This window comes from Enoplosus armatus, chromosome 13 (genome assembly GCF_043641665.1).
Source record: "Enoplosus armatus isolate fEnoArm2 chromosome 13, fEnoArm2.hap1, whole genome shotgun sequence".
Taxonomy (NCBI): Eukaryota; Metazoa; Chordata; class Actinopteri; order Centrarchiformes; family Enoplosidae; genus Enoplosus; species Enoplosus armatus.
Genome location: NC_092192.1, coordinates 7,541,536 through 7,567,379, shown reverse-complemented (window position 1 = coordinate 7,567,379; position 25,844 = coordinate 7,541,536). Strand labels below are relative to the sequence as shown.

Here is a 25,844-nt window from a genome sequence, read left to right as displayed (position 1 = left end):
TTGTGTGTTCGACAGTGTTGTAAAAGTGCAATGGTTAGTTTGTGCAGTACTCTTTTAGCAGACATGTTTTGGAAGAAAACAATACTGGAGAAAAGAACATAACAGGAAGGGTTAGAGTTGTAATATCTCGTTGGTATTTCTGCTCTATAGCACAAAACTAAAATTTTAACTATCAATCATAAAACATTCAGCTGTAAGAAGAAAAACACAGAAAAAAGTTGAAGCAAGTAAAAAATACAACCAAGTAGCTTGTAAAATCGTAGCAAAGCGGATCCTCTCTACGTATTTAGAATTTCTTTTAGATTTCTTCATTACTAACATAATAGGGTTATTGACAAACTTAACATTATGCAATGGAGAAAGAAAACAAATGACTCCTTCAACAACAGACCGGCACTAGAAGCCTACGGGGAATTCATTGTATGGCCGGAATCTGTGTGCTGTTTTATTTGTGTATTTACGGTTTCCTGGAGGAAACTGGGGGCTCAGTGTATGCTCTGTGCGCGTGTCAGACAGCGAGAGAGACAGAGCGAGCAAGAAAGCATGTGAGTAAGTCTGTCAGTATGCAACGTGTTGAGCAGCTGAACTTTATCTTGAACTCTCCTGCCCTCAGAAGAGGAGGACTCTCGCCAAAACTGAGACAAAAAGAGAGACAACCCTCGTTTTTTTTTTATGCTCATTGTGAATTTAATTTGGTTCTATTCTTTCTTTTGCTCTGGATGCTTTCCCCAAAGGATCTAATGTTTTGGGATCCCTCAGGATTTTGGATTTTTGTTTAAAATTTGGACGCAGTAGTTCTATTCATCTTTTGTATCGAAGTGTTTCCCTGCTTCTTTTTTTTTTCTCCGCTCACGTGGTATTTCCTGCTTTTATGCGTTGTTCTGGTCCCGTCCTTGCGTCTGGATGAGTGTGCTCCGCTGGCACCGGCTCTCTGCGTTCTGGAAGAACTGGATGTTCAACCAGGACCCAGCAGAAGAGCAGGGCCAGATCTCTGAAACTCCTGGGCATGAAGCAGAGCCACAGAGAAAGGAAGGGAACACACTCAAGGATCACAACTCAGACTTTCAGAACTTAACGGAACTTGAGACCCAAAACTTGGATTATAAGAACCAGAAATCAGAAACTGAGAACCAGAACTTGGAATTTACAAATCTGAACTTGGGTCCTAAGATACAAAAGCCTGAACCACTAAAATGCAGCTCTGAGCTATGCTCTCAAGTCTCAAACAGTGAGGATCAGTCCTCCAGCTGTCCCCACACACCCGAGGGTTGTGGGTGCGAATCCCGTAGAAGCTGCTATTCTGAGGAGGGTGTTGACTGTGTATTGCAGGTGGATAACGGCAGCGAGGGGGACGACGGTTTTCTGCAGAGAGAGGGATCCCAACGGAGGTCCAGGCGGCGCTTCAGGAGGGTCAACCCCAGGGGAGAGCGGGAACTCATCACAGACGGCCAAGAACCCACTGGCTACAACACGGTAAGAGTAACACCATTACTATCAGCAGATGATGCAAACCCTCTTTAGTATTTATATGTTGTGAGAGGTATTGCAATTACAATAAGCAACTTCCAGTATGAACTAACCCAGACACTACACTTTATGCCCTTTAACATTTGATTTCTTTCACTGAACATACATAGCTGGTTAGATGTTATATGTTTTAGTAATAGGCTGTTTTCAGAGTTCATAAATCTTTGGTAGAAGTTAAAGATCTTCTAAAGTTTGCTGACAGCCTGACTTATAAGTGTTTTCAGTCTGAGCAGTGGTAAGTGACACAAGTTGGATGAAAAATATGATGAAGATTAAAAAGTACTGATGGAAAAAACAAAAACAGGTAGAAAAAGCTTTTTGACAGTTTATATTTATTGCCCAGTGGTCCTGAAGATTCTTGTCAATGTCTTGTCAATTCTTTGAGTGCTCACAGAGAAGATAAAGGGCAACAATAATATAATGTCACACACATTTTCGATACAATATAAATGGAGTTTTGAAGGGAGAAACAAACTAGGTCTCACTTCAGGGTGCTTGACACTGTGGCAGAAGTTTTGCCTGTGTAAGAAAAGTATTGAAACTGAGTATGTCTGTTCTTTTGTATGAGGTTTAGTTTCCCTCCCTCTGATAGGATCGCTGGGGCCAACAGTGTGTCAGTTACAGTTTTGACTAATCACCAGAAGCCACGCTTTGCCACACACAGTCACAAAGACACACACACACACACACACACACACACACACACAAACTCCAGCACTTAGCTCACATACAGACTTTTCCCAGCTCATGCAAAGCTCCCTGGGGTGTTACAAAGGGGCTTAATGGAGAGCTTAAAGTGTCCTCTGCTGACCCGACGTGCCTCTGTAGTCTCTTGGTGATTGTTCCACTTTTTTAAATTACATTTCTAGCCGTCAGCGTCGCAGGATCCCCCCACCATTCATTTTTGCGACTGCATTTATTTTGTAAAGGCTAAATGCTCCGGTGTGCTAGCATGGCACTACTGCAAAGAAGCAGGACCAGAACAAGTGTGAATGTCCTGGAAATACAGAGAGTTACATTAGTCCTGCATTAAGTTTGAGCAAGATGAGAAGGCAGGATGAGCTTGAGACACATGAAGCAAAAAGAAAACATCCCTAACTCAAGAGATTGTAGTGCAATGACATGTATTACACTCTGGTCATTGTTAAGTGACTGAATGGGGCCCTCAACATGCTCACTTCTCCTTTATTAAATGAGAATATGGATTAGAAGAATATGATATGCCAGCCTGTACCCATTTTACTGTCACCACACACAGACACACAGGGTTTTCATGCTGTCCCTTTATGACTGTATGTTGTTTTTGTCTCTTCTCGTTTCATGTTTCTGTTGATGTCTCTTGTCTTCAGGATTATGTCAACAACCAGGTAAGAGGAGATATGAAATTAATCTTCTCCTACATTTAAGTCTATCTGTGCTCCATCCTTTTGTCTTGCACTATTTCCACATCTGTCCACATTTTTCTGTTGATGTGTCTGTCCTATATGTGTGTGTGTTTGTATGTGCATGAATGTGTATGTGAGTCACTCCTGGTACAGGCACCTGTTGTTTAGAAACAGGCAGCGTTGGGAAAAGCGGGTAATTTTGAGGCTGCCACACACATGCACATGACACTGTGGGTGGCAGATAGGAAGGGGGCTAACTGTGGAATAAACAGATGCATGCTGGGAACAACAACAACAACAACTGATGGGTTAACAAATGGAGGATGAGGTGCTCAGTTTTGACATTTAAACCTGACAGCAAGACGGGTTTGACATGACTCTCGATGGCTCTATTTTTAGATGAAGCTGGAACACATCTCTGGATTAGAGTTCAGGTTGTGCAGACTTTTAATTTTCAAGTTCAAGTGTTCTTGAGCAGCGTCTGCTGCTGTGGGGATGATGAAGGCACATTTGACCTCTTGAATGCTTAAGAAGTCATTGATTTATTGATTGATTGATTATTTGATCCATTAAAGACACTCCCTCTCTCTCTAATTAATAAACCAACGGGGTAAATAACTGGTTACAGCAGCAAAATGCATTTAAAAAAACTCATAAAAACCTCCATAGTTTTTGTACAAGACACTGAGTGGTATTTTTCTTTACTTTTTTCAAGGTATCTTGAGGGTTTGTGATGATATAATGGTAATGAGTGGATGTCACACAGGCTCTAAATGTGTATTGTTCACACACACACACACACACACACACACACACACACACACACACACACACACTCTCAAAGAGAACAGTTGTTCTGGCAGTGGATCAGAGGATGTTGTTTAGGGGCCTTATTAAACCATAATGACATCAGTAATCCATTATCACTGGTGTGCACTAGTGTCTGGTGTCTCTCTCTCTCTCTCTTAATGGCTCGCCCTGGAGTGAATTAAGTTCCTGAAGCCATGAATTGAGAGGAGTCCAAGGAATGGTGCAGAAATGGGAAGAAAATGTAGCATCTCTTGTATCTTGAGTACAAAATAAACAGACAATACAGCTTCTACCTACAAATCCCACCAATGAGTAGGACTACTGGATGCATTTTTCTTAATGCTCAGAGGCAGAGAAAGACAAACTGCTGATTAGATCAAGCTTTATTTTATTATTTTATTTTACTCCTTCTGCGATGACTCTGGTTGTGATTGATTCCCATTGATCCAGAAATCTGATTCCTCTTCCAGCGGGGCGAGAGACAGAAGATCCTGTGCATTCTCTCACTAACCATGCAAACCACTGGGATTCACTAATGGCTCAGACACATACCACACACACACACACACACACACACACACACACGTTGCACAGAACACAGAACAACGCACACACATGCACACACAGACACACAGACAAAGTCACTTCATTAAGACATCAGATGCCTCACTGGGTTACTGTCTTTCTCTCACTGGACAAGCACAGATGAACCCATCATCTCATTTGCCTTGCAGGGGGAAACCTGCTCCGAGGCCTTTGACAGCCAGGCTGCTCCATGGCACCCCAGGATCATTCATTTAACATGATGCAGGTTCAGCCATCTGCACAAGATAGTTCAGTATGCACAACACTAGAATAAAATGAGCAAGTGATGTTAAGCTGTCTCAGTGATCCAAGTTGTGCTAAATTCAGAGTTTGATACATCTGCATTTTAGACACAAGCCAGTAACACACTATGTGAATACAGACACACAGATGTTTACATATTTAAAATAGTGATTTGATTTGAATATTTTTCAGGGTTCATTTGTGGCTTAGTAGCTAGCTTTGTCTTGAACGTGCTTGAGCATGAAGCAGCATCCTCTCTCCTGTTTTGAAGCAATCGAGTGTCGGTACACAGCGGAAACACCGCGTCTCTTGCAACGTCTGTGGTTAGCTTAGCTAGCTTCCTGTCTTACAGGCAAAACGTCTGCTCCTTTTTTTTTTTTCCACCTCAAAACACTTAAGCATTTGTTTCCCCTCTCTGGCTAACCTGGGACACCCGCGAGTTCAGTGTGCAAACCTGCATTAATAATGTAAATCATCAGCCACCGATGAACATGTAATGAAATTCCTTTAGGCAGAGGGGGAGGTTGGTGAAAGTGACTCAAGGCAAGATTTCTAAGAGTAAACTCTCTCTTTGCTGTAGACATTTCCTGCACATCACGTAGGTGACGTGTTTAGTCACTGATTGGAAATCTCTTACACAGGAAGCAACAAATCACATCTTTGCACTGAACTTGTTCTGAAACAGCAGTGAGCCCCACGGAGAGCTGGGGTCAGCCATTGATGGTTAAATAGCCTTGAAGAGATTATATTTATTCCCTCTGTTCCCACCACACACTGAGAAGAATTTAGAAGAAGGGCGTTGTGTACTGTTGTGTTAGGAATTTCAAGAATAGTATGATTTTAGCCAGATTTACAACATTTTAGTTTGTAAAACATTGTTGGTTGTATATATTAAAATGTGTATCTTTCCTTTAGCTCTGTTACAGTTAAGTAAGTTTCAGACATAGTGGCTACAGTGGTAGATTTGTTCGAATTTTCAAAACCACGTGTCAGACATGATGGGTGGTGAGCAGGGTAGCTGCATCACAACTGGTGAAAACGGCTGAAGCCAACAAGCAGGTAACGTCCCTGAAGTCCCCAGGACACTAAATGCTTAGTAGCACCTTACTTTGGCTGGACCTGACCTCTGTGTGGAGGAGGCATCGTCCATCTGCTGAGGAAGATAGAAAGCTCCAGAAACAGCTACTAAATGGCCTTGTTGGTGAGGTTGTTTGGTCAACTACTATTTCCAAAGTCAACAATGAACTCTCAATCTCATGCATGTGGCTACTTTTGCTTGTAATCGTCTTCATTTTTAGATATAAAAGCTTGTTGTATGTCGTGTATGTGGCTTTAACACCATAGCCTACTTCAAAACAAGATGGATACTATACACTAATTTTTACTCTAACTTCACATAAGACCTGTTTATTTTTAGGGAGCCATTAGTGATGACTTTACCTTGATGATGCTGTCTTTGGTGGTGTCATATCAGCTCAATTTGATGAGCCTGTACTCGTCATGCAGTGACATTACTCAGGTTACTCTAATGTCGCTGCTCACGATCAGGTTAAGTCTAAGGTTGCGTTCATCATGCAGTGTGCAAGTCATAGGTGTGACTCATACAGATGCTTTGTCATAATGGTGTCGATCTGGTGTGAAGAGTAATGCAAAAATGACTCTGCATCTTCTTTCAACCTCCCCTCAGGTTTGAAGGTCATCTGGGATGGGATGATGGGAAGATGCACTTGCGTTGTTGCTGTTTTTGAACTATCAGATAATTCTGGTAAATTTGACTTGCCCTGGGGAGTTGGTCTCTGCCGGCCACTTTGGCAGGTAAACTTGGTTGGTCTTAGCCTCCTCATGTTGAATAGGCAGCTTAAACAGTGAACATGTCTGGGAAATCTGTGGAGCACCAGCAATTGTGGTGGTTTGTTGAGAAAAAGTCAATTTCCTGTGCTGATTGTGTTGGAATGAGCTCACTGGTGTCGGTCAGTTTTATAGAGTTTTGCTTGGCATCATGTAATGATGAAGCTGTTAACATTCCCGTAATATTCCTGGCTTCATTTTCATTGCCATTAATGTGTGTGTGAGTGCATGTTTTTGAAAATCTGCGTGTTGGCAAAACTGTGCGTGTGACTATTTTTTCAGTGTTTGGGTGTGTCTGGCTTTTTAGTACTTTTTCAGCTCTGTGTTCATATTCGGATCCTGATGTATGTAGGTTCTATGTAAGTCTGTCTTGCTGTTCATCTCCCCTGTACTTCTGCAGAGCTTAAACATTCGGTGCTGCTTATGTTTTAAAGACCCTTGCTGCTTTAATGCATCCAGTCCATTCCTGAGCTCATCTGGTCTCATTCTATCAGAATGCAGGTGGGGCCAGCTTAAACCCCAAGGGCCTCCAGCCAGCTCTGCCACTGCTAGACCAAGCAAGGCCCCTGGGAGAGACAGGGAGCCAGGAAGGAGGGGGGAGGAAAAGAAATGAGAGCAAAAAAATGTATGTTTTCACTCAGAAAATGGTGCAACTGTAAGGAGAGCTGCATTATTATAGCTATAATGAGTATCCTTATCATTTTATTGGATATTTGAGTATGACAATGATAGTTTCTAGTTTTATTGATGCAAATTATGTCAAATAAATTGTGTGAATGCTCTAATGATCCTCCTTATTCTTCCTTTTGTCAACTAGTAAAAATTTAAACCCTTAAAACCAATTACCAAGGACTAACAAAGAAAAACAAATCGGCATTCAGGTGATTCAGCAGCCAAAGAAAGAAAACCATGACTTAGCAATGGCACTTTATTTTGATCTAGATTTTTGACCTTTGTCAAACGTCCTCTCCCCTTTTCTCTTTTTCTCTTTTCCCTCTCTGATGTCATGTGAAGCAGAGCTGCCACGAATATAACCTTTTTAAAAAATCTAAAGACGAGAGGAAGGAGGACTGAAGGCAAAGTTGACAATTATATAAATGTAACGTAAACATAAAGATAATCGATAAGGTATGGAAATGTACAGACAGACAGGAAGAAGTGAAGGAGTGATAAGGAATCAAGGATTAAGAAAAGCTGGATATGTACTGTAGGCATGAGGGGCTCTGGAGGACCAAGAGCTGGCTGAGATGGAGAGGAGGCGTTGAGGGAGGAGAAAGGAAGGTGAAATGAAGACCGGAAGATAATGGGGGTTGACAGGTAATAAAATAAATGAGTGGGCATGCAGCAGAAGGGGTGGTGAGGCAACGGGGTGGAGGGGATGGGGCAGAAAGGTGAAGGTTGTTGGAAGGTCAGATGGGGATTTAATGGGAGGGGGGAAGGATGGGGTGAGAGAAAGGCAGGGTCAAGAGGGGTTACGACAGGAGAGCGAGGGAGGGCGGCCGGAGGATGACGTAGTGGAGGAATGGATCTAACTAGGGTTAATTGTACTTGCAAGGACCAGCTGACATTATTTTAAATTGCTCTGACTGTCAGTGAGGTGGACTTCAGTGCTTCAAGACAAACCGATGTAAAGCAGAAACCTTTTGACAGTTCATTTTGTTGCCTTTTCCAGTGTCAAAATATGTGATCATTTTAATATTGGTGAACCCAACCACACCGGTGTGATAATAATTTGAACATCGACTGAATCTTGACCAAATTTTTGCTTTAAATACTGATCCCAAAAAGTCCCAAAAACTTAATTCTTATAAATGCCAAAGAATATAAGTTGGTGTTTTTGAAGTGAAATAGAAAAAAAGTTGTGGTGTAGTGAGATGGACAGAAAATTTCAAGAAGCACAGTATTCCTCATGTCACCCCACTGATTCTTATCCCATCATTTTTAATGCAAAAACCAGTGGATTACATCAAGATGCTACGTTTATGCTTAGGGAAATAGGGAAAAGCTATAGATCAGATAACTGGCAACAAGCTAAATAACAAAGACAAAAAGCCCAAAATATTTTTTATCCAAACATCTGGCTCTAGTACAGCGATCATGTGCAAATCAATGACTTGTTTACTTCCTTAAATTGTGACTCAGGCTGAAAATACTCAACTCAGTCTTGGACTGATGCCTTTCAAACAACCAACAAAACCACAGACCTCAGTCGCCCAGCAGTGCTCCAGCCCTGCTGCTGGACTCCTGCTGCATTCATCGTTCATGCACAGAGCACATATTCAAACACCTGCACAGGTCTGTAAAGAGTCTGAAAAAGACTTGAAAAAAATGATATACACATACAGTTTTGAAAGGTGGTATTTTTAACATGCAGTGGCAGCTTCCTTTGAGCTCCGTTCTCGGAATAATTTAGATGTTTATTGTATTGTATTTTATTGTATTTATTGTATTTGCTTTGCTAAACAGAATGGGACTTTATGTACTATGTACATTAGTGTTGTCTGACCTTTTCAAATCTCATCAGTTTGTCGGCTTTGGTCTTAAATTTTGTTCTTCAAATTGCCTTTTGAAAGCCCTGCAGACTTCCTGCTGTGTATGAGTGAGTGTAGAGTACAGTACGCTGGGCAGCGCAGTGTACCAGTGGGGCACTATCTGCGGCTGTTATTGCTGCTAATTTTAGGGATTACATCAGCAGCACTAAGATGACAACGTTGTTGAACTCCCTCTCTATATTCCTCTTTGCTTCTTCTCTCCTCCTCCTCCTCCCTCACCCCTCCCTCCCTCCTCCTCTTACCTCTGTCCCTTACCCTCCCGTCATCTTCCCTCCCTGCCATTTCCCTTTTCCCAACCTTCATCCTCCCCGTTTTGGGCCTCTGTCTGATATAATTGTCTGTTTTTCTATGAAATATGCGCAGACATACAGACACATACTATGCATACATCATATTCTCCTTTCATATTTATGCATTTTCAGAAATTTGGTCTATGAGGATGCCTACGGTTCATGTTGTCTACAAGGCTCCGATCATGAGATCAGAAACATCTTAACAGTGGAAATAAACTTGTGTTTTGCGCCAAATACAAACACAACCTATATCCTGAAGAAAAACAAAGCCTTTACTCTTCCTCCCTTACCTCTCCTTCACCTCCTGAAATCCCGTGGGCAGCTCTTTCCCTTCTTCTCACCCCACCCCCCCTTCCCTTCTGTTTGTTTAAATTTTTCATTCAGGAGTCTGCTCCTCTCACTTCACTTTTTTTTCTCTCTTGCGTGCTCGTCTTTGACTCACTGTCTCCTCTTATTCACTTTCAATATGTCTCACTCTGGTCCTGACCATATGTGTTATTTCTTAATCTTCAAGATCACCCACTCATCTCCATTTGTTTGTCTATCATGTGCGTCACATTAGACACCACTTATCACGTTTTTTAGGATGCAGAAATGACACATGAATGATTGTTTGATTGTGGGAGTTTCAGCTACAGTTGAAGATCAAAACATAATATGATTGTCATTGGCCAAGAGTGCAATTCCAATATATTGGAGACAAATGCCTTATTCACCTTTGCAGTTATTTTGTATGATTTTTCACCCTTTTCCACAGCCTGCTTTATGTTTTTGAATCTCTTGCTTTTCTGGGCTTGAGCCTCTCTCCCTGTCTCTCTCTGTGGGGACCAGTCGGAAAGGGAAGGGCTGGTTTAAATGGCAGGAATTCCTGTCTTGTCCTTCAGACAGACACACACACACATACAAACACACACCGAGTGTGTACACACACAAACACATGTGATCAGATGGCTGCAGTCAGCGCATAGTTGTCTCTTTGTTCCTGTATGTTTTTGTGTGAGCGGGGCTTGCTGCTCTTTGTGTTCTCGTCTACTGTACACAGGAAACCATCAGATTATATTCGGCTTTGAACACTGGAACCTCCATATTTACTAACAGGGACTTAACCCTCTACTCCCTGCTGTGAGGTGACATTATGATACTTACAGAAGACAAGGAGTCATGTCATTTCACTTTTAGTAATGATCTTTTTAACTCATCCAAAGTGGAAATCCACATAAGCCTCATTGTTCAGTGTGAAAATAAATACAAACACTACTGACATACTTTGTGGTAGTTATGTACCGTTCGTCATTTCAATTTCAGTTGAATCTGTCGGTTCTGTAGCTGTGAGGATGACATCAAAATCTAGTCTCAATTTGATGATGCAAAGCAGCACTGGTTTATATCTCCCCTCATTAGTTGTGTTGTAGAAGAGGCACACTGTCTCTGTGACTCTGAACTGTCCATTGAATGTGCGGTCACCCAGCAGAGAAATATAGGGCTTTAACAACTCAGCACTTCTCTGTGTGTTTGTGTGTGTGTGTGTGTGTGTGTGTGTGTGTGTGTGTGTGTGTGTGTGTGTGTGTGTGTGTGTGCACGCACATGCGTGTGTTGCAGAGCTACAGGGGCTTTAGTCAGCTGACTCTTTTTAATTAGCCTGGCAGAACTGATTAGCTGTGAGCAGTAGCCACACACACACACACACACACACACACACACACACACACACACACACACAATGCAGTTGACCACTGCAAGCATGTGAGGGTATACAATTTAGTGCGGGTGGTGTCCCAGGGGGGCCATTGTCCCAGTAGCACCAGGCCAAATGACGAAAGAAAGACAGGACTCCCTCAGAAATCACTGAGCCATGTCACACCTCAGTCAGCAATACACACAAAACACACACCCACACACACAGGATGCTCTGTGTATGTCTAGTCAGTGCAAACTGTCTGTGTGTGAGTCTGTCTGTCTGACAGCTTGCAATTGGACAGGTCACATTTCCTGTCTTTCGGCGCCTGCCTGAATGTGTCATGTTTTCCAAAAACATTTATGTTCTACACAAATTTTCAGTTTTCTGTCTCTGTCTTCGACTTTGGTTCTCTGATTCTTGCGTTCTTTCATTTTTTGACTTTCTCCCAAGTCATCATTTGTGGCTCTCACCTCTCTTTCTCTGTCTTGTCCATAATTATCTGCACACAAACACCCACATTCGCAGACAAACTGTTCCAGGAAGTGCTTCCTGTGTGACGTGTATCCTGCCACGTGTTTTGCAGGCAGATCCCACATCATTGTGTACTGATCACAGTAAACGTTCGCTGAGACACATTATGCAGATGAACGTGTGGTTTTGCTTTTTCGGTTTGAACTAAAACATCAGGGCAGTCACACAGAGCGAGACGCCTCTGAACTCTCATGTTTTGAAAACACATCATGCAGCACACCTGCTACACATTACTACATAGAACTCTGTATATAATTACTATAAAACTTAGTGTTTCTTGTAATTAAATAAAAATAATAAAATTAATTTAGATACATACTTCTAAACTGCTACAATACAGTGATGTGTGGAGATATTTTCTTTGTCTGGTATTTATTAGTGTCACATTGACTCCATCCTTTCTTTTCTCTCTTTTTATGTTTTCTCTGTTTGAATTTCATCTGTTTTTGTGTCCTTCTGGCTCTTTGTCTGAGGTAATTTATTCTGAGTTATTTTCTTTTACAGACCCACCAGGTCCCAGTGATCACTTTGTATCCCCTCCAAAAAAACTAATATTTCAAACACATCGCTGTTGCCACCACCTGAACTGTAAAACTCATCAGTGTGCAGCAGAGATTAAGTTTTCTGGAGTTACATGCTCAAAGGATGTAAAATAGGATGGGCTGAATGATTAATGTGTTTCATCAATCATTGAAAAGCAAAACATTCGCTCATATGAAGAAAGTTTGGGTTTGTAACTTAATTAGTGGTTATTAATTAATCAGTGTGCACTCTAAATATTGAATTAAAAAAATTGATTTAGTATTAAGACAAGCCGATTGTGCAAAAGTGGTCTTCTAAGCAGCCTCACTGTGTTCCTGCAGAGCGGCTTCACAACAGAAGCTCCAAACTTAGAGACGTGATTTTCTTTTGAAATGTTTTCTCTCACATAGTTAGCCTTTGTTTTATTTCTTTGAAAAGGCAAACACAGCAGCTGTGTTTTTGTGTGTGTGTGTGTGTGTGTGTGTGTGTGCATGTTTATTAGGGCTGGGGCTTTGACAGCAGGGCAAGGGAATGATGTAGTGCTGCGCATACTAGTATGCGAAAGGGGAAAGACTGTAGTTAATGCACACTAAGACACACACACTCTGAATACAATCTTATAAGATAACTTACTTTCACCCCCTTTTTCTGTCTATCTGTCTATACATCTATCTGTCTTTGTGTCTAAACATCTGTCTTTCTGTCTGTATATATCTGTCTCTCTCTCTGTCTATATATCTGTCTCTCTGTCTCCCTATCTATTTCCGTCTCTCTCTGTCTGTCTCTCTTGTGTACATAACACTCCTCTGAAGGCAGGGCTCCATGTGCTTGCATCTGATTGGCTGCGGAGTAAAAAGATGATGTCATTCTTAGTCGGGAGGTGCGTATGGTTTCCCACACACACACACACACACACAGAGAGGAGAGAGAATTGAGGGTAGCAGAAAGAGAGTGAAAATGGGAGCACGGGAAGAGGTAGATGGATAGATGGTCCGCTGATGAAAATGAGAGAAAAGGAGATCTTCAAAGGGGAGCGGGGCTGAAAATGAGACAATGATTGACACCAGAATAGATACTGAGGCAGGAGGGGGGAAAGGAAACGGCTAATATGAGGCAAAAATGATGAAGGCAGACATTTGGGATTTTAAATCAGAGAGAGGGAGGAAGGAGGGTAGTCAGAGGCGGAGGGGGGCGATACTGAATGAGAGGGAGGGAGGTCAAAAAGAGAGAACGGGAGAAAGGGAGAGGGTGAGAAAGATCCTCCCCTCTCTGAAGAGCCTGGTAATAAGAGCTTGCATCTCTCCTCTGCTGGAGGAGAATCAGCCCGTTCAAACAACCAGACAGCTTCTATTGTCTCTGCTTTCAATTCATGCCTCCTCTCTCTCATCTTTTTCTCAAACGTCACAAACACAAGCTGGTCAATGCAGGAGGAACAGAAGAAGAGGGAAGGAAGGAAAGGAAAGCAGAAATGCTCAGCACCAAAAATAAGATGTGATATATATATTTTTTTATTTGTTTAAATCTTTCAGGATTTAGAGACCTTTTATTTGAAGGGTGTTCATGTGTTCACATTTGTGCAAATCAAACTCTTTTACCTCTTCAGGATAACCAAGTGAAGCAGAATATGCAGTTGCTGCATTAAACCAGAAAATAATTACATTTTATACAGAAGTTGTTATGACAGATGCTTTGAAAAGGGACTTCAACTCCTGAGGTTGTACTGTGTAACTCCCTTTGAGGGTACTGAGTACTTTATAGTGATATTTTAACTTGCATGTAGTGTCAGATTTGAACTGTTTTTGAGGAAAAAAATTGAAAGCACAGATTTCATATTCTGTTTTAATTTGTGAGATAAATACCTTTTTTTTTCCTGGGAGAAATGCGTATTTGTAGCCTCTAGGTGTTTACGGGGGGTTAGGCAGTTTGGTTTCGGAGATTGCAAGTTGAAAGGGTCAAAAAAAGAGAAACAGTTAGATATACTTCTCTGTCAGTCTAACTTTCTTTGCTGGTACCTCAAGTGGGATAAACCACACTCAGTAATTATTTGTTGTTACCGTCAGAACCAGGTCTGCTTCTAAGAGTTTACAGCCTAATGCCTTTATTAGCTCACTGATGTGCTGTATTCAAGTGATTTATTTGTGATCGTGATGTTCCTTTCTTATACGTCAAATCCTGTCTACTGTGTCGCAAATCCTCCAGACAGGGGCTTTTTGTGGGGGGGGGGGGGGGGGGGACCCATTATCGGCTTGTGCTATTGTGTCGCTTGTTCACATTCGCTGAAATACCGCCAGCGTCTGTCGTTGTATCTGATAGGGGCTCCGTGATTTATGCCCCCCCCCCCCCTCTTTTTTTTTGTAATTTATGCTCACAAAGGGGAGGGGGTTGCCTCAATACACTCAGCTTTATGTTACCAGCCGATCAATAAAGATGCTCCCTCTCTTTCCTTTCTATCTCTCTTTCACATTCTCTCTCTCTGTCCATCTCTCTCTCTCTCTCTCTCATCCACATCTGCTCAGCAGCCAATCCATCTAATGCAGTTTCCCCCAGCTTGCTCTCGCCTCATGCACGCCACCTCCCATCCCCTCTCTCCCTCTCTCTCTCGCTGCACAGGTGATGTCATTCTTTTTCAGCTGGATTCTCCTCCCTTCTCCCTCCTCCCTCGCTCTCACTCTCTCCTCCGTTTCCCATTAGCGGCTGCCTCTCCACAGCGCAGCATCCTATCCACGGTAGCTTCTCTCCAAGGGTGGGAGGGGGAGGAGGATTGCCGGCGTGAGGTGTGAGCGCTAACCAGGGAAGAGAGCTTGAAGCCGGGTAAGGGAGCGGGATCACTGGCCCCTGCCATGGAGATGCACCGCTGGAGCTCTGTAGAGAGATAAAGAGTTGCAAAGAGACAGAGGAAGGAGTTTGACAGACGCAGACAGTGAATGAGCAGGAGAAGAGAGCTGCAGCCAAATGATCCAGGCTTTTGGGAGGTGAAAGGGGACTGTTTGGATGACTTTAAGCCAGGCAAGAGGCTTCTTCCCAGGGGGCTGCAGATGCACAGACAAGCTCCTCTCTTTCTCCAGCACTGGCTCATCTAATGAGGAGAGGAGCCTCTGCTTCCCTAAAGAAGAAAAGTGAATCTGGAAGAAGACAAAAATTACTCAATGAGTTCCTGCATTCAACTTTCAACAGAAGAATCTACTGAATTTGGATGTTAAGTGGGATGGCTTTATCTTTGACCATGCAACCTCCCCTTTGGGATCAGTTTTGAATATTCGGCAGATTTCCTGTACTCAAGGTTTATTAGGGGTGTTTTAACCTTCTCTGTTGCAGTTCCTTTCAATGCTTCAGTAGAAGAGAGAAAGCTTGACATATAAATGGATCTGCCTTGACTTTAGGTCTCCTTCTGTAGCGACATTGAAAATCACCTTCTGGACAATTCTCTTCTTGCAGCAAAGATATCGTCGTCAGCCCTTGCCTCCCTTCTTTTACTTCTTTTTTGATTTTTTTTCTTCATCTCTTGGTGAACGAGGGGAAACTTCCCCTCGCTTGCACCCTCCCTCCTGTGGAAATGGCTTTCCTGGTCCGTTGCTATGCCAACTGCTTGCAGCCGTGGTCCTCCAAAGTAAGCGATGTCGTAATCCCTTTTCTGGCCAGTGCCTCTGGCTTAGGATGCTGCCGCCTCAGTGTGTGTGTGTGTGTGTGTGTGTGTGTGTGTGTGTGTGTGTGAGTGTGTTACTCAGAAGGAGAGAAAATTAGCTTGATTTATATGCATATGACAAATGTTTATTGTGTCTATTTCGAAATGCATTCATACTTTGCGCCATCCTTCAATTTGAATTTTAACTGTTGTATCCTGAAAAATGCTGATATCCACAACGGCTGGCACCGTGCCAAAGCCTTTTCCCATCCCTTCACTGTAAGGGAGGATGAATTTAAATACCAAAAAAATCACCTGCACAGTATACAGACAAGATGTGTCCCAATAGACAAGAAGACATGCTTTTAAGTATCTGCATATGGAAGTGTATGAAAAACGGCCCTATAAATCACACTTCCTCGTGTTTGTACAGCGTTTAGTCATCTGAGAGGGTAAACCTGATGGAAGTCTACATATCAAAACATTGCACTGTACTCTGTGTGGTCACTGAAGAGCTTTGATGTAATGATATAATGTCTTTGCACCAATGTTTTATTATTCCTAGCAGCTGCAACACTCCTTACTCTCCAAACTGATTTGAGGGTTTCCAAAAATAATATTTAGAAGCCACTGTGCTATGCCCCTGTGGTTGTGGAGTGTGTTGTTAAAATCTTTTTTACTTTTGTCGACAGTATAGTATTTGAGTGACAGATGATGTGACAAACGTTGCACTGTTTATAGTGTATACGTCTACATATGGCGATATTAGTTTCTGAAATGGATAATAGTAATTTGAATGCTTGTACGTGTAATCCATCTGATCCATCTAATCTGTCTATTGGCTCCCAGTAGCCAGCAGTAGACTGGTAATGGTGTAGCCGTGTGTATAATTAACAGTTTGACGTCCTAGTTTTAGTTGCTCAGAATAATCCGCCTGAGTTAGCCTAGCCTCCGGTGAACTTCTTGATGATGCAAGGAAAGCAGCTACAGTGCATGAAATGGGACTTTTGTGGATTCTTGTTCCGTTGTTAATATTCACACCAAAAGGCTGGACGATTAAAAATTAAAAAAAAATCAGCGGAGTGACAACAATTGCCAGGACCCCTCTGCTTTACGACTCATTGGTTGTCCAAGCAGAGTGAATATCGTATAGATCCCTATGTGTGTCTCTTTGGGAGCGCCTGTCTGGGTGCTGAAAGCCTCAGAGATGTTTGTCTTCATTGTGTGTGTGTCTTCATTGTGTGTGTGTGTGTGTGTGCACATGCTGTCAGTAGGATAAGTAATAATTAGGTCCCTGGAGATGAAAGGGGATAAAGTGAGAAGATGTTCAGTCTAAGATAACACATTAAATCTGAACCACACGCAGCTACAGAACGTAAATACCTTATTTCTCGTCTTTATTGCTCTCCATCTCATGTGTGATCCAAATTATGTACAGAACGCTAACTGCTGACGAGGCGTCTAATGTCACTGCAGCTGAATGAAAACCTTGTAAATCATTTTCTGTAGTAGTTTACTTTTTGCGGTTTCATCTTATGAATGTTAAGGGATATTTTTTATGACTTATGCTGTATGATTTTGCTCCTTCAGGCATGTTACACCCACAGTTCTGATGTTCACGACTAGAGCCTCACCGATACTGGATTTCTGAGGCTGATAGCAATATTGATATTTTTGGAATAAGGATACCTTAAATACGCACTTTGATCAATTGTTTAGTCCCTAAAATGTCAAAAAAAAGTGTCACAATTTCCTAAAGCGCAAGTTGATGCCATCATGTAGCTTGTTTTGTTCTATTGTCAGTCCCTAGTTATCAATTTACTATCACATAACACAAATAGTACAAGCAAATTCTCACAGTTGAGAAGTTGGAACAAGGGATTGTTTGGTATTTTTGCTGAAAAACACTTAACCGATTATTAATAAAATAGCCACTGTTTCATTTTCCGTCCTTTGAGTAATCGATTAATCAACTAATCATTTCAGCTCTGCTTGTGAAACTATGTCAAGAAACATTTTTGTTTACCCATCAACGTTTTAGCCATTAGTTAAATGCTTGTGAACCATTATTACAACCTAAAGTAAAAGGCAAATTAGACAAAGCTTTTTTCTATAATCGTTTTTGCGCCAGCCTAAATTGAACTGTTGTATCTGTAAGTTATTACTGGCCCATCTAAGCTGCATGAGTCTAGCTAATTTATCCACTGAGGTTTTCATCCAGCTCGCCCTGTTTGAAGTCCATAGTTAATTGGTCTGCGTCTGTGATGAGCCCACCTTTTTGCAAAGGTTAATTAAGTTTCCCTTTTCCTCCCATTAGGTAACGTGTTCTCTGTCTGGAGGTACAGTAGCAATCAAAAACACTGCAGTAGGGTTGGACGGGAGAGAAGCAAAGTGGAAGACAGAGTGTGCAGGTGGTCTGCAAAGGGATTTTAATTCCCTGAAAAGGTTTTGTGAATTCATTCTGGGATCTCAAGGAAGGAGGGATGAGGAAGGGAAGAAAGATAGAGTCATCCGTGAGCGTGATTTGAAATTTGAGGGAAGAGAAGGAGAGAAAAGAAGGAAAGACACAGAACAAATACATTAGTGAGTAAGAGAAAGCCTCTGAAGCAGTGATTTTATTCCACGAGAGGTTTTCACAATTTTATCATCGACTGCCTTCTCAGAATGGCAGCCAATTATTTTCTCTAGAAGTCAGTCACTTTTGATAGTTTTTCCTGGCCTCCACTGGCTGGGATTGGTGATAATCCTCGCTGCAGTGATCTTGTATTCATCTTGAATGATCCACCAGCCTCATGCGCCACCAGTGCAGGTAATGGCAGCTTTGCATTAAATGCATTTCCCACCAGTTAGGAAATAAATGTAATTTTGGTCTGAAAACTTCTCTAGTCGACTTACTACAGGAGATCTAAGAGATCAGAGGACATAGAAGTAGTGAGCAGGCCGTTGTTAGATTCATATGAATCACTTAGTTTTACTTCTCTACAGGGAATCTGAAGCTGCCAACAGGCTTTTACAGTCTTTTCTACAGCCTTGTTTACTACACACTTGGAGAATAACCCTCCAGGCTGAACTGCTATGGAAAGCAAACTGTTTATTTTGTCATTTAGGCACTTTTGTTGGTTTGTTCTAAACTGCAGGTCTTGCCCATATAGCATGTCATACTCCTGTGCTCTAATTTCTAACGTCAGAGGATAGTTATTGAAATATTGACCGTGTGGCTGGAAATTTGGCATCAGATGACAGACAGCGAAATGTAGGCCAGTGGAGCTGCCCCGTGGGGCCAGCAGGGCCTTTTTTTCTGACGCACTGAGCAGTTATGAGGCCTAGATTTATTTACATGTCTAATAAACAACACAGAACTTTAAAAAGGGAACTCTGCTTGGGCTAGAATAGTCTCCTCTTAGGAAACCAGTCCGTTGCCGTCTTTAAGAGGCTTTCAACATCTTGCTTACATTTTATAGTTTTATAGTGTTGTGTTTATGGGTGAACTGTCCCTTTAAATCACGTCCTGCTCATCCCGGTGGAACACAACCTCAGTCCACGTCCTCCCACTGCTGGAAGACTTGTCAAAATGTTCTGCTGCTGAACTCTTTGACCCTCCCCGCTGCCAACATGGGACCTGTTCTCTGCCGAGCTTTCTGAGCTTCTGCTTTTTTCTTTTTTTTTTCTCCCATGTTTTCTCTCACTCTTTCTCTCTTCATGTTTGTTCCTATCTTCCTTCTGTTTTTAGCGAGGACTTCCTGCTGTCTTCCCCTTTCCCCTTTCCTTCCTTTCTCATCTGTTTTTAGTACGGAACTCTTCTATCCTCTACTACTTGTTCATCTCTTCTTCCCCCTCTCCCGCTCGCTCTCTCTCCATCTATTATTTAAACATCAATAATGGGGCCTGTTGTTGTTGTTGTTGCCAGCCTGATGCTGCTGTTGTTGCTGCCCTGCTGGGCTGCATCCTCACTCATCTGCAGCTTCCTGTCTTATAAATGACACCAACTCCTTCTAAAACCATCTGCATCCTCACTTGTCCAACCTTTGCTCTCTACTTCTGCACCAAATGGCACCCCTTACTTATTACCCTGCCAGATGCATTGTATTTCCTTTCCTCTGCTTTCTCTGTAGCTTCTCTGTATCATGGTGTAATAATTAACTTGAAATTACATCTAAAAGTTGGTTTAAAATTGGCAATTTTGCGTGATGGTGGCACCAAGTGGCAGAGTAACTGATTTTGAGCGTATTTACTCATATTTCTCTTTAAGCAGTAGTATCTACTTTATTGAGTAATACTTTGCCTCCAAGATATAGAGGAAGAAGGGAATTTGAATGTTGAGACTTGTGGAAAAAATCTATGAACTTCATTTGTGGGAGAACATGAGCATTATTTATTGGTTGCGTCAAAGGAACTGCAGGTTGCTGCTCGATCTAATTTTTTCTCTCTTTGCTGCTCATTTGAAAGACCTGCGTGATTCATACATTTCTGTCTTGAGAAATGTTCTTTCTTTCTTCTTTCATATGTGCTATAAAGATTTCCCCACCATCAGTCATTTATAACCAGCTTGAAAAGACAGGAAGTGTCCTGCTTTGTTAACATGAGGATAGGTTGACCCAGGCTGCTGCCTTTGCTTCTCTCAGCAATCAATGGGCTTTGGCGTTGGCATAATCAGTTTTTGTGGACCCATGCTGCGTTGAATAGTAATGGTACTATGGAGGTGTTGGAAGTGAAGAGTTTCAGCAGGATGAAGGATTCAGTGGCAAGGCAGGAAGGGCACGGCAAGGCGGCTCAGACAGATGGACAGGTAGCCGGACAAAGCGTGTGGAATATCCAAATAAGTGCCACTCCATACCCGCGGCGCCCACGGAAACATGAACCAAAATGCATCTACAAAAAATAACAGGAAGACATAAATTCATCATCTGATCATACAAGATGGAAGAAAGAAAGTAGAAAAAGAAATCCTCTTGACCACTTTACTGATCTACTGTTCAGTGTCGTCAGACTTCTGTTTAAACAGCTAGATGCTATATTTGATTCAAGCTATAGTTACTGGCCTACCATTCATCATCAGATCAGATAGATAGCTACATTAAACTGCTGAACCTCTATTGAGTGGAATAAGGAGATTAATTATTCGTCAGTACAGTATATTGACCCTTTTTCTCTGTGCTGTGGCTTCATGCCCAGACAGCGCTACGAGTCTGATTAGGAACTGAGCGCCTTGAAGTTTTACACTTTTTTCCAGAAGGTACATGGTCAGATGTCTTGAGGCATGGAAGAAAACCCTTTAAGTAATTACCAAACTGATTCAAACAAAGATGAAATGAAGTGATTGTTGAAGTTTAATTGAGGGAGCAATTGACAAAAACCGAGACCGAGAAAGTGTGGTCACATCGAACATGTATGTGGTTTAAATTGGTTCCTAATGGTTACATACTGACCAGTTCCAGGTTTGATCCGTTCTGTCATGGTGCCTTTGAGTCAGACAATTAAGTTCATTCATTTGAAGAAGCTATAAGAGTGTCAGTGAAATGTATTTTTAAATTTTGTAATCAAGGTTTAAGTAAACAGTAGTCATACCATCCAAATTTTTCACATCTGCAATCTCTAAAAAAAACAGACAAAGCATTTGAATGTTGTTTGCTAAACTTGGAAAACCAGTTGGAAAACACTCACTCTGACACACTCTCATTACTTGAGAGGAACAATAACTTGCAAACCAGACTTTCTGAATACCAGTGGTCCATATAATGGCTATTGCAGACCAAAACAAGACCCGGGGACGTTCAAATTAGCTGCTGTAACACAGAAGGTGACATTTGAATACTGTTGGGGGCCACTGCGGTCATGGTAATTGCACCCTGTGTCATCAAGTGGTTACAAAAAAGTCAAATAAGCAAAAATAACAGAGACTAGTTTATGAGGCTCAGTTTTTGCTGTGTTACATAAAAGTAAAGTTAGACTAGCAAAGTAAAACAACAAAACACTTGTTTTCAGCATCTTGATAATATTTGGTTTATTAAAAAAATGCTGCGGTCAACAGGTTGTAGTAAGCTGTCGATCATGAAAAGCACTTTGTGCTGTAATCCTCTGCATCATCAGATCAGTGGATGGAGACTGCAGGCACCATTAAAAGAGTATTAGATAGTTGCACCGTGGCTCCCCTGGTACCTGAATATGTTGACAGAAACATTTCTGTGCACTAAGAGGGTGACCTTTGCCAGGTGATGTAATGCCACAGCCTCTTCACATTGGCCCTAACAGATTTACTCTGACCTCGAGCCCACAGACAGGCTGATTGATGGACTGACAGAATTCACACAGGCGTGTCAAGGTAATGTGGCCTTTAAGCCCAGAGAGAGATGGAGAGCACAAGGAGAGAGAGAGTAAAGAGAGAGTAAATGAGTGAGCGACAAAGAAAGAAAACAGGGAGAGAGAGAGAGAGAGAGAGAGAGAGAGAGAGAGAGGGCTTTTAGTATGCCGAGGGAGGTCTAGGATATCATATGCACAGGAAGTAGGGGTGATAAAGATCGATATGGGTTGCATTAGGCCAGACCATGCCCAACTCACCTCCCATAAGTCATAAATTACTATTCAATCCTTTGAAACAAAAATACACCATGTTGCTAAATATTTCTTCCCCTTTTGCATGTGCATCTCTTATATAAATAAATGTAAAGCAAGTAAGCCGTTGTGTAAAACACTATTCATGCCACATGTGAAAATGGAGGTGTCAGAAAGCATTTTTGCCTCCTTGTTGGCATTTTTTTAGATCAACAACAATAAGACAAAATTGGAAAATCTTCTTTTTCTGAAGGTTTTGCCCTACACGGAACGCCAGAACTGTTTTAGCTGGATGTTGACTGCAGATATTGAGAAAGACAGCACATTCACATTCTGTCTTTTGCTGTCTTGCTACAAAAGTGAGTGTAACCACTGTTTTAGTTCAAATTAACTCCCCATTTGCCTTCGTCACTTCGTAGTGTTTTGAGAAATTACTGAGATAACTGGTGCATTATACTACAAGCGTTCTATTTAAGTCATTTATGAATCCATTGCGATTGAATGAGATAGAATAAATAGATTGAATAAGCAGGGAGCAGCACGGTGTCTCAGTCAAGGACTCTACGACTGAAGACGTAAATGTAGATTTTTAAACCTTTATTTGTATACGAACAGTTGACTGAGCATGATGGCTCTTCTCCACCAATAACCTGCTACACTTTTATACAATTTTACCCCTGGTATCTGGTCGGTAAGTAACCTTAGTGGCGCTTTTGCAAATTCAGTGTATTGGTCAAAGGGACATTGTTGTCGGTCTTTGAGTGATTTATTTACTTTTTGCATGTTTTTCAGAGCTGATCTTGGGGATATGATCAGGTGATGCACCGCCACATATTGGCCACAATTGATGGCCAGTTACCTGTCACACATAAAATTCACATATAAAATGCACCAATTCCAATACTAGTCTGGTGCAGACAAAGGTCACAGGTGACCATTCTCAGCTGATAAGAAAAAGACTTGCTTAGTAGTTTAACACACTTCACCTTTTGGGAAAAAAGCAGTGCTATTTGACTGTTTCAATGGGTACAGTGGCATAAAAGAACCAGTGTTGTGTCCTGAATGGTGTAATTACTGTCCATTAGCTATGATAGGCTGAAATTTTAGAGAGAAAAGCCCACTCTGGCTCGGTTTGCATTAACATGCCCAAGCTGGTCAACATTACTGGGATAAATGGACTGAAAGTGAGGCTGCTCATGTGGAGACGCACTCTAGCCTTTGTGCACAAACACACACATACTCATTGCCCCCCCCCCACCTTGCTGGCTTCTCGTTCTCAGATACAGTTTAACACCCACAAATGCACGAACACACACACATGGGCCTACATACTTGCAATGGTCTCAACATAATACGCACATGCATACACACACACATCCTAGTGCTGATATTTCAACCACTCATAGCCCCCACCCCCCAATTTCCCTTGCTCCCATTATCTCCCTGCTATTGATCCACATCCCCTCCTCTGCCTGCCACAACCAGAGAGCCTTTACTGGATAATTTTCAAGGGCATTTATAAGCACAAGATAGACAGGATGGGTTATTGCTCTGTGGGTGTTTGTGAATTTGTGAGAAAGAGAGAGAAAAACAATAAGAGAGCGAGAGTGTGGGGGGAAGCAGACAGTGTGTGGTGTGCTTGTATGAAAACAAATGTGATCAGGCAGGAAGAAGGTCAGTTTGGCAATGCAAAAACATTAAACTCTCTTAATTTGCTAATAAATGATTCTTTTTTCAATATGCAGAATTACACAGACACATTAAAGTCACCAATCAACCTCTAAAGCAAGCAATTCTTTGTCTCTTAGGGGCCCTCACTTGCCGTTTGGTTCAGTGAAGAGAAAAGCAATTCTGCTTTCAACTATAATTTTAACCGCATTTCAGCATTCACATTTTCACACTGAATGTTCATTAAGTCCTTTTAAATATAAATGCGCATCTGTAGACTGTCACATTGAGACATCTTGGCAGCAGCATGGAACAAAAGCAGCCAAATGATAAACCATAACAACCATATTAGCATCAGTTCAGCTCATATCTAACAGTTGCCCTGACTTCCTTTTGTTGTCAAGAATAGTTTCTGTCAGGTAAAATAATAAAATGTCTGATAAACGTCAGTGGGCAAACAGAGTTCATTTCCTGTCCCGCCAATGGTACCGAAACTGTAGTCGGGCTGAGGTGAGTGAGCCAAGAGCATGGACCAGGATCCAACATCAACACTAACACCACAGGAGAACCAAAGGGTGGGGCTGCCCCTCCACCTGGCCCCTGGGTCAACCTGTAGGGGTGCCAGGGACACGCTGCATGTGTGTGTTTGTATGTGTGAAATAGTGTGGGTTGGGCTGCAGGGCAGGAAGCATCTGTTAACAGAGGGGAGCCCGGAGGTACTAAGGTGTATGTGTCTGTGTGAGTGTGTACACATGCGTGTGTGTGTGTGCATGTACAAGTAGTTGTATCAGTATTAAAGCCAAGTGTTTAGCCTTCCCAACTGTATCCGGCAGACCTGGCCGTGGCCCACCTTCCTCAGAGACCCAGAAGGAGACGCCTTGCAGTTTCCTGTAGCACACGTACACACACATAGAACAAAAGAGTTGATGGTGAACACGATCAAGTTTGCTCCCAAAAACCTTGTTTACAAACAGATGGAGACATTCATTCCTTATATTATTCATTTACATATCTCATACTAAGTTGCATATTTAATCCAGTGAACACATAAAGTCAAAGCAGTACCATCAATAAAGCTGCAGCAACTTCTTCACATACTTGCATAGTATGTACTGTAGATGTGGATGCCATCCCATTCACTAGCATTAAATCAACCCATGAATCCTTCATCCTAGCACCAGTTTCTATTCACACTGTTCTCCCACAGCAGGAAGATAAAAGAGGGGTTGCAGATTATAGAGGGGGTGGGAGAAAAAAAGATGAATGAGGGAGAGAGGAGATGGATTAGAAAGGAAAGGCTGAAATAGCTAAGTAAATCTCCTTTTTGTGACCCACCTGGAGGAAAAAATGGGGGAGGTTTGGAACATCAGACAATCAAATGACCATCATAACAAGATATTGATTATGTCTTGTTTTTAATGGGAGACAACTACACAGTGCTGTTGGCCTAAACTGTCCTGATTCATTAAACCTCAAACATTTTGTACTACAAGCAGAAATGTCCTCACCCAGGTGTTAAAGGGAGTCAAGGAGGACTGCGACAGGTTGAATGTTCCTTTCAGAAACACCTAACACTGTTTGGCAGCAACTACTGTCTGCTACCTGCTGCCACACACACACACACACACACACACACACACACACACACACACACACACACACGAACACTCTCTCTAAATACCAGCTGGAAGGAATTTCTACTAAAGCCTGGTTGTAATACCTTCAGTCCTCCAGAGAAGAATACTTGACTCTGCAGGGGTGCTGACCCATGCTAATTACCTTCTTCACTGTGTAAGCCGGCAGAAAACTGGAACAGTGGTAAAGACTGTGTGGGACGAATGAGCATGCAGCCAATTTAGAGCCATTACTCACTAAGAAAGACTGGCGTAACTTATTCTGATGAAAGACATACTGCTGAGACATTATTTGATGTTTCCGGTTCGTATTACCTTAAAAAGTCGAGTACTTCACTTGTATAGTTCTTGTGAAATTCCTTGTGAAATTAATTGCATGGTTTCTGTAATATCTATT

The 25,844-nt window shown here is 42.0% G+C and overlaps 1 protein-coding gene across 1 annotated transcript in view; it reads left to right on the top strand.

The window, feature by feature from the left end:
• Positions 1-903: 903 nt before the first annotated feature.
• The window catches only part of rapgef6 (Rap guanine nucleotide exchange factor (GEF) 6), an 84,005-nt gene continuing 59,064 nt past the window's right edge, over positions 904-25,844 (top strand). Inside the window, exons 1-2 of the mRNA XM_070916716.1 lie at positions 904-1,473; positions 2,877-2,894. Coding sequence (XP_070772817.1) covers positions 904-1,473; positions 2,877-2,894 — 588 coding nt within the window. The remainder of the gene's footprint in view (positions 1,474-2,876; positions 2,895-25,844) is intronic.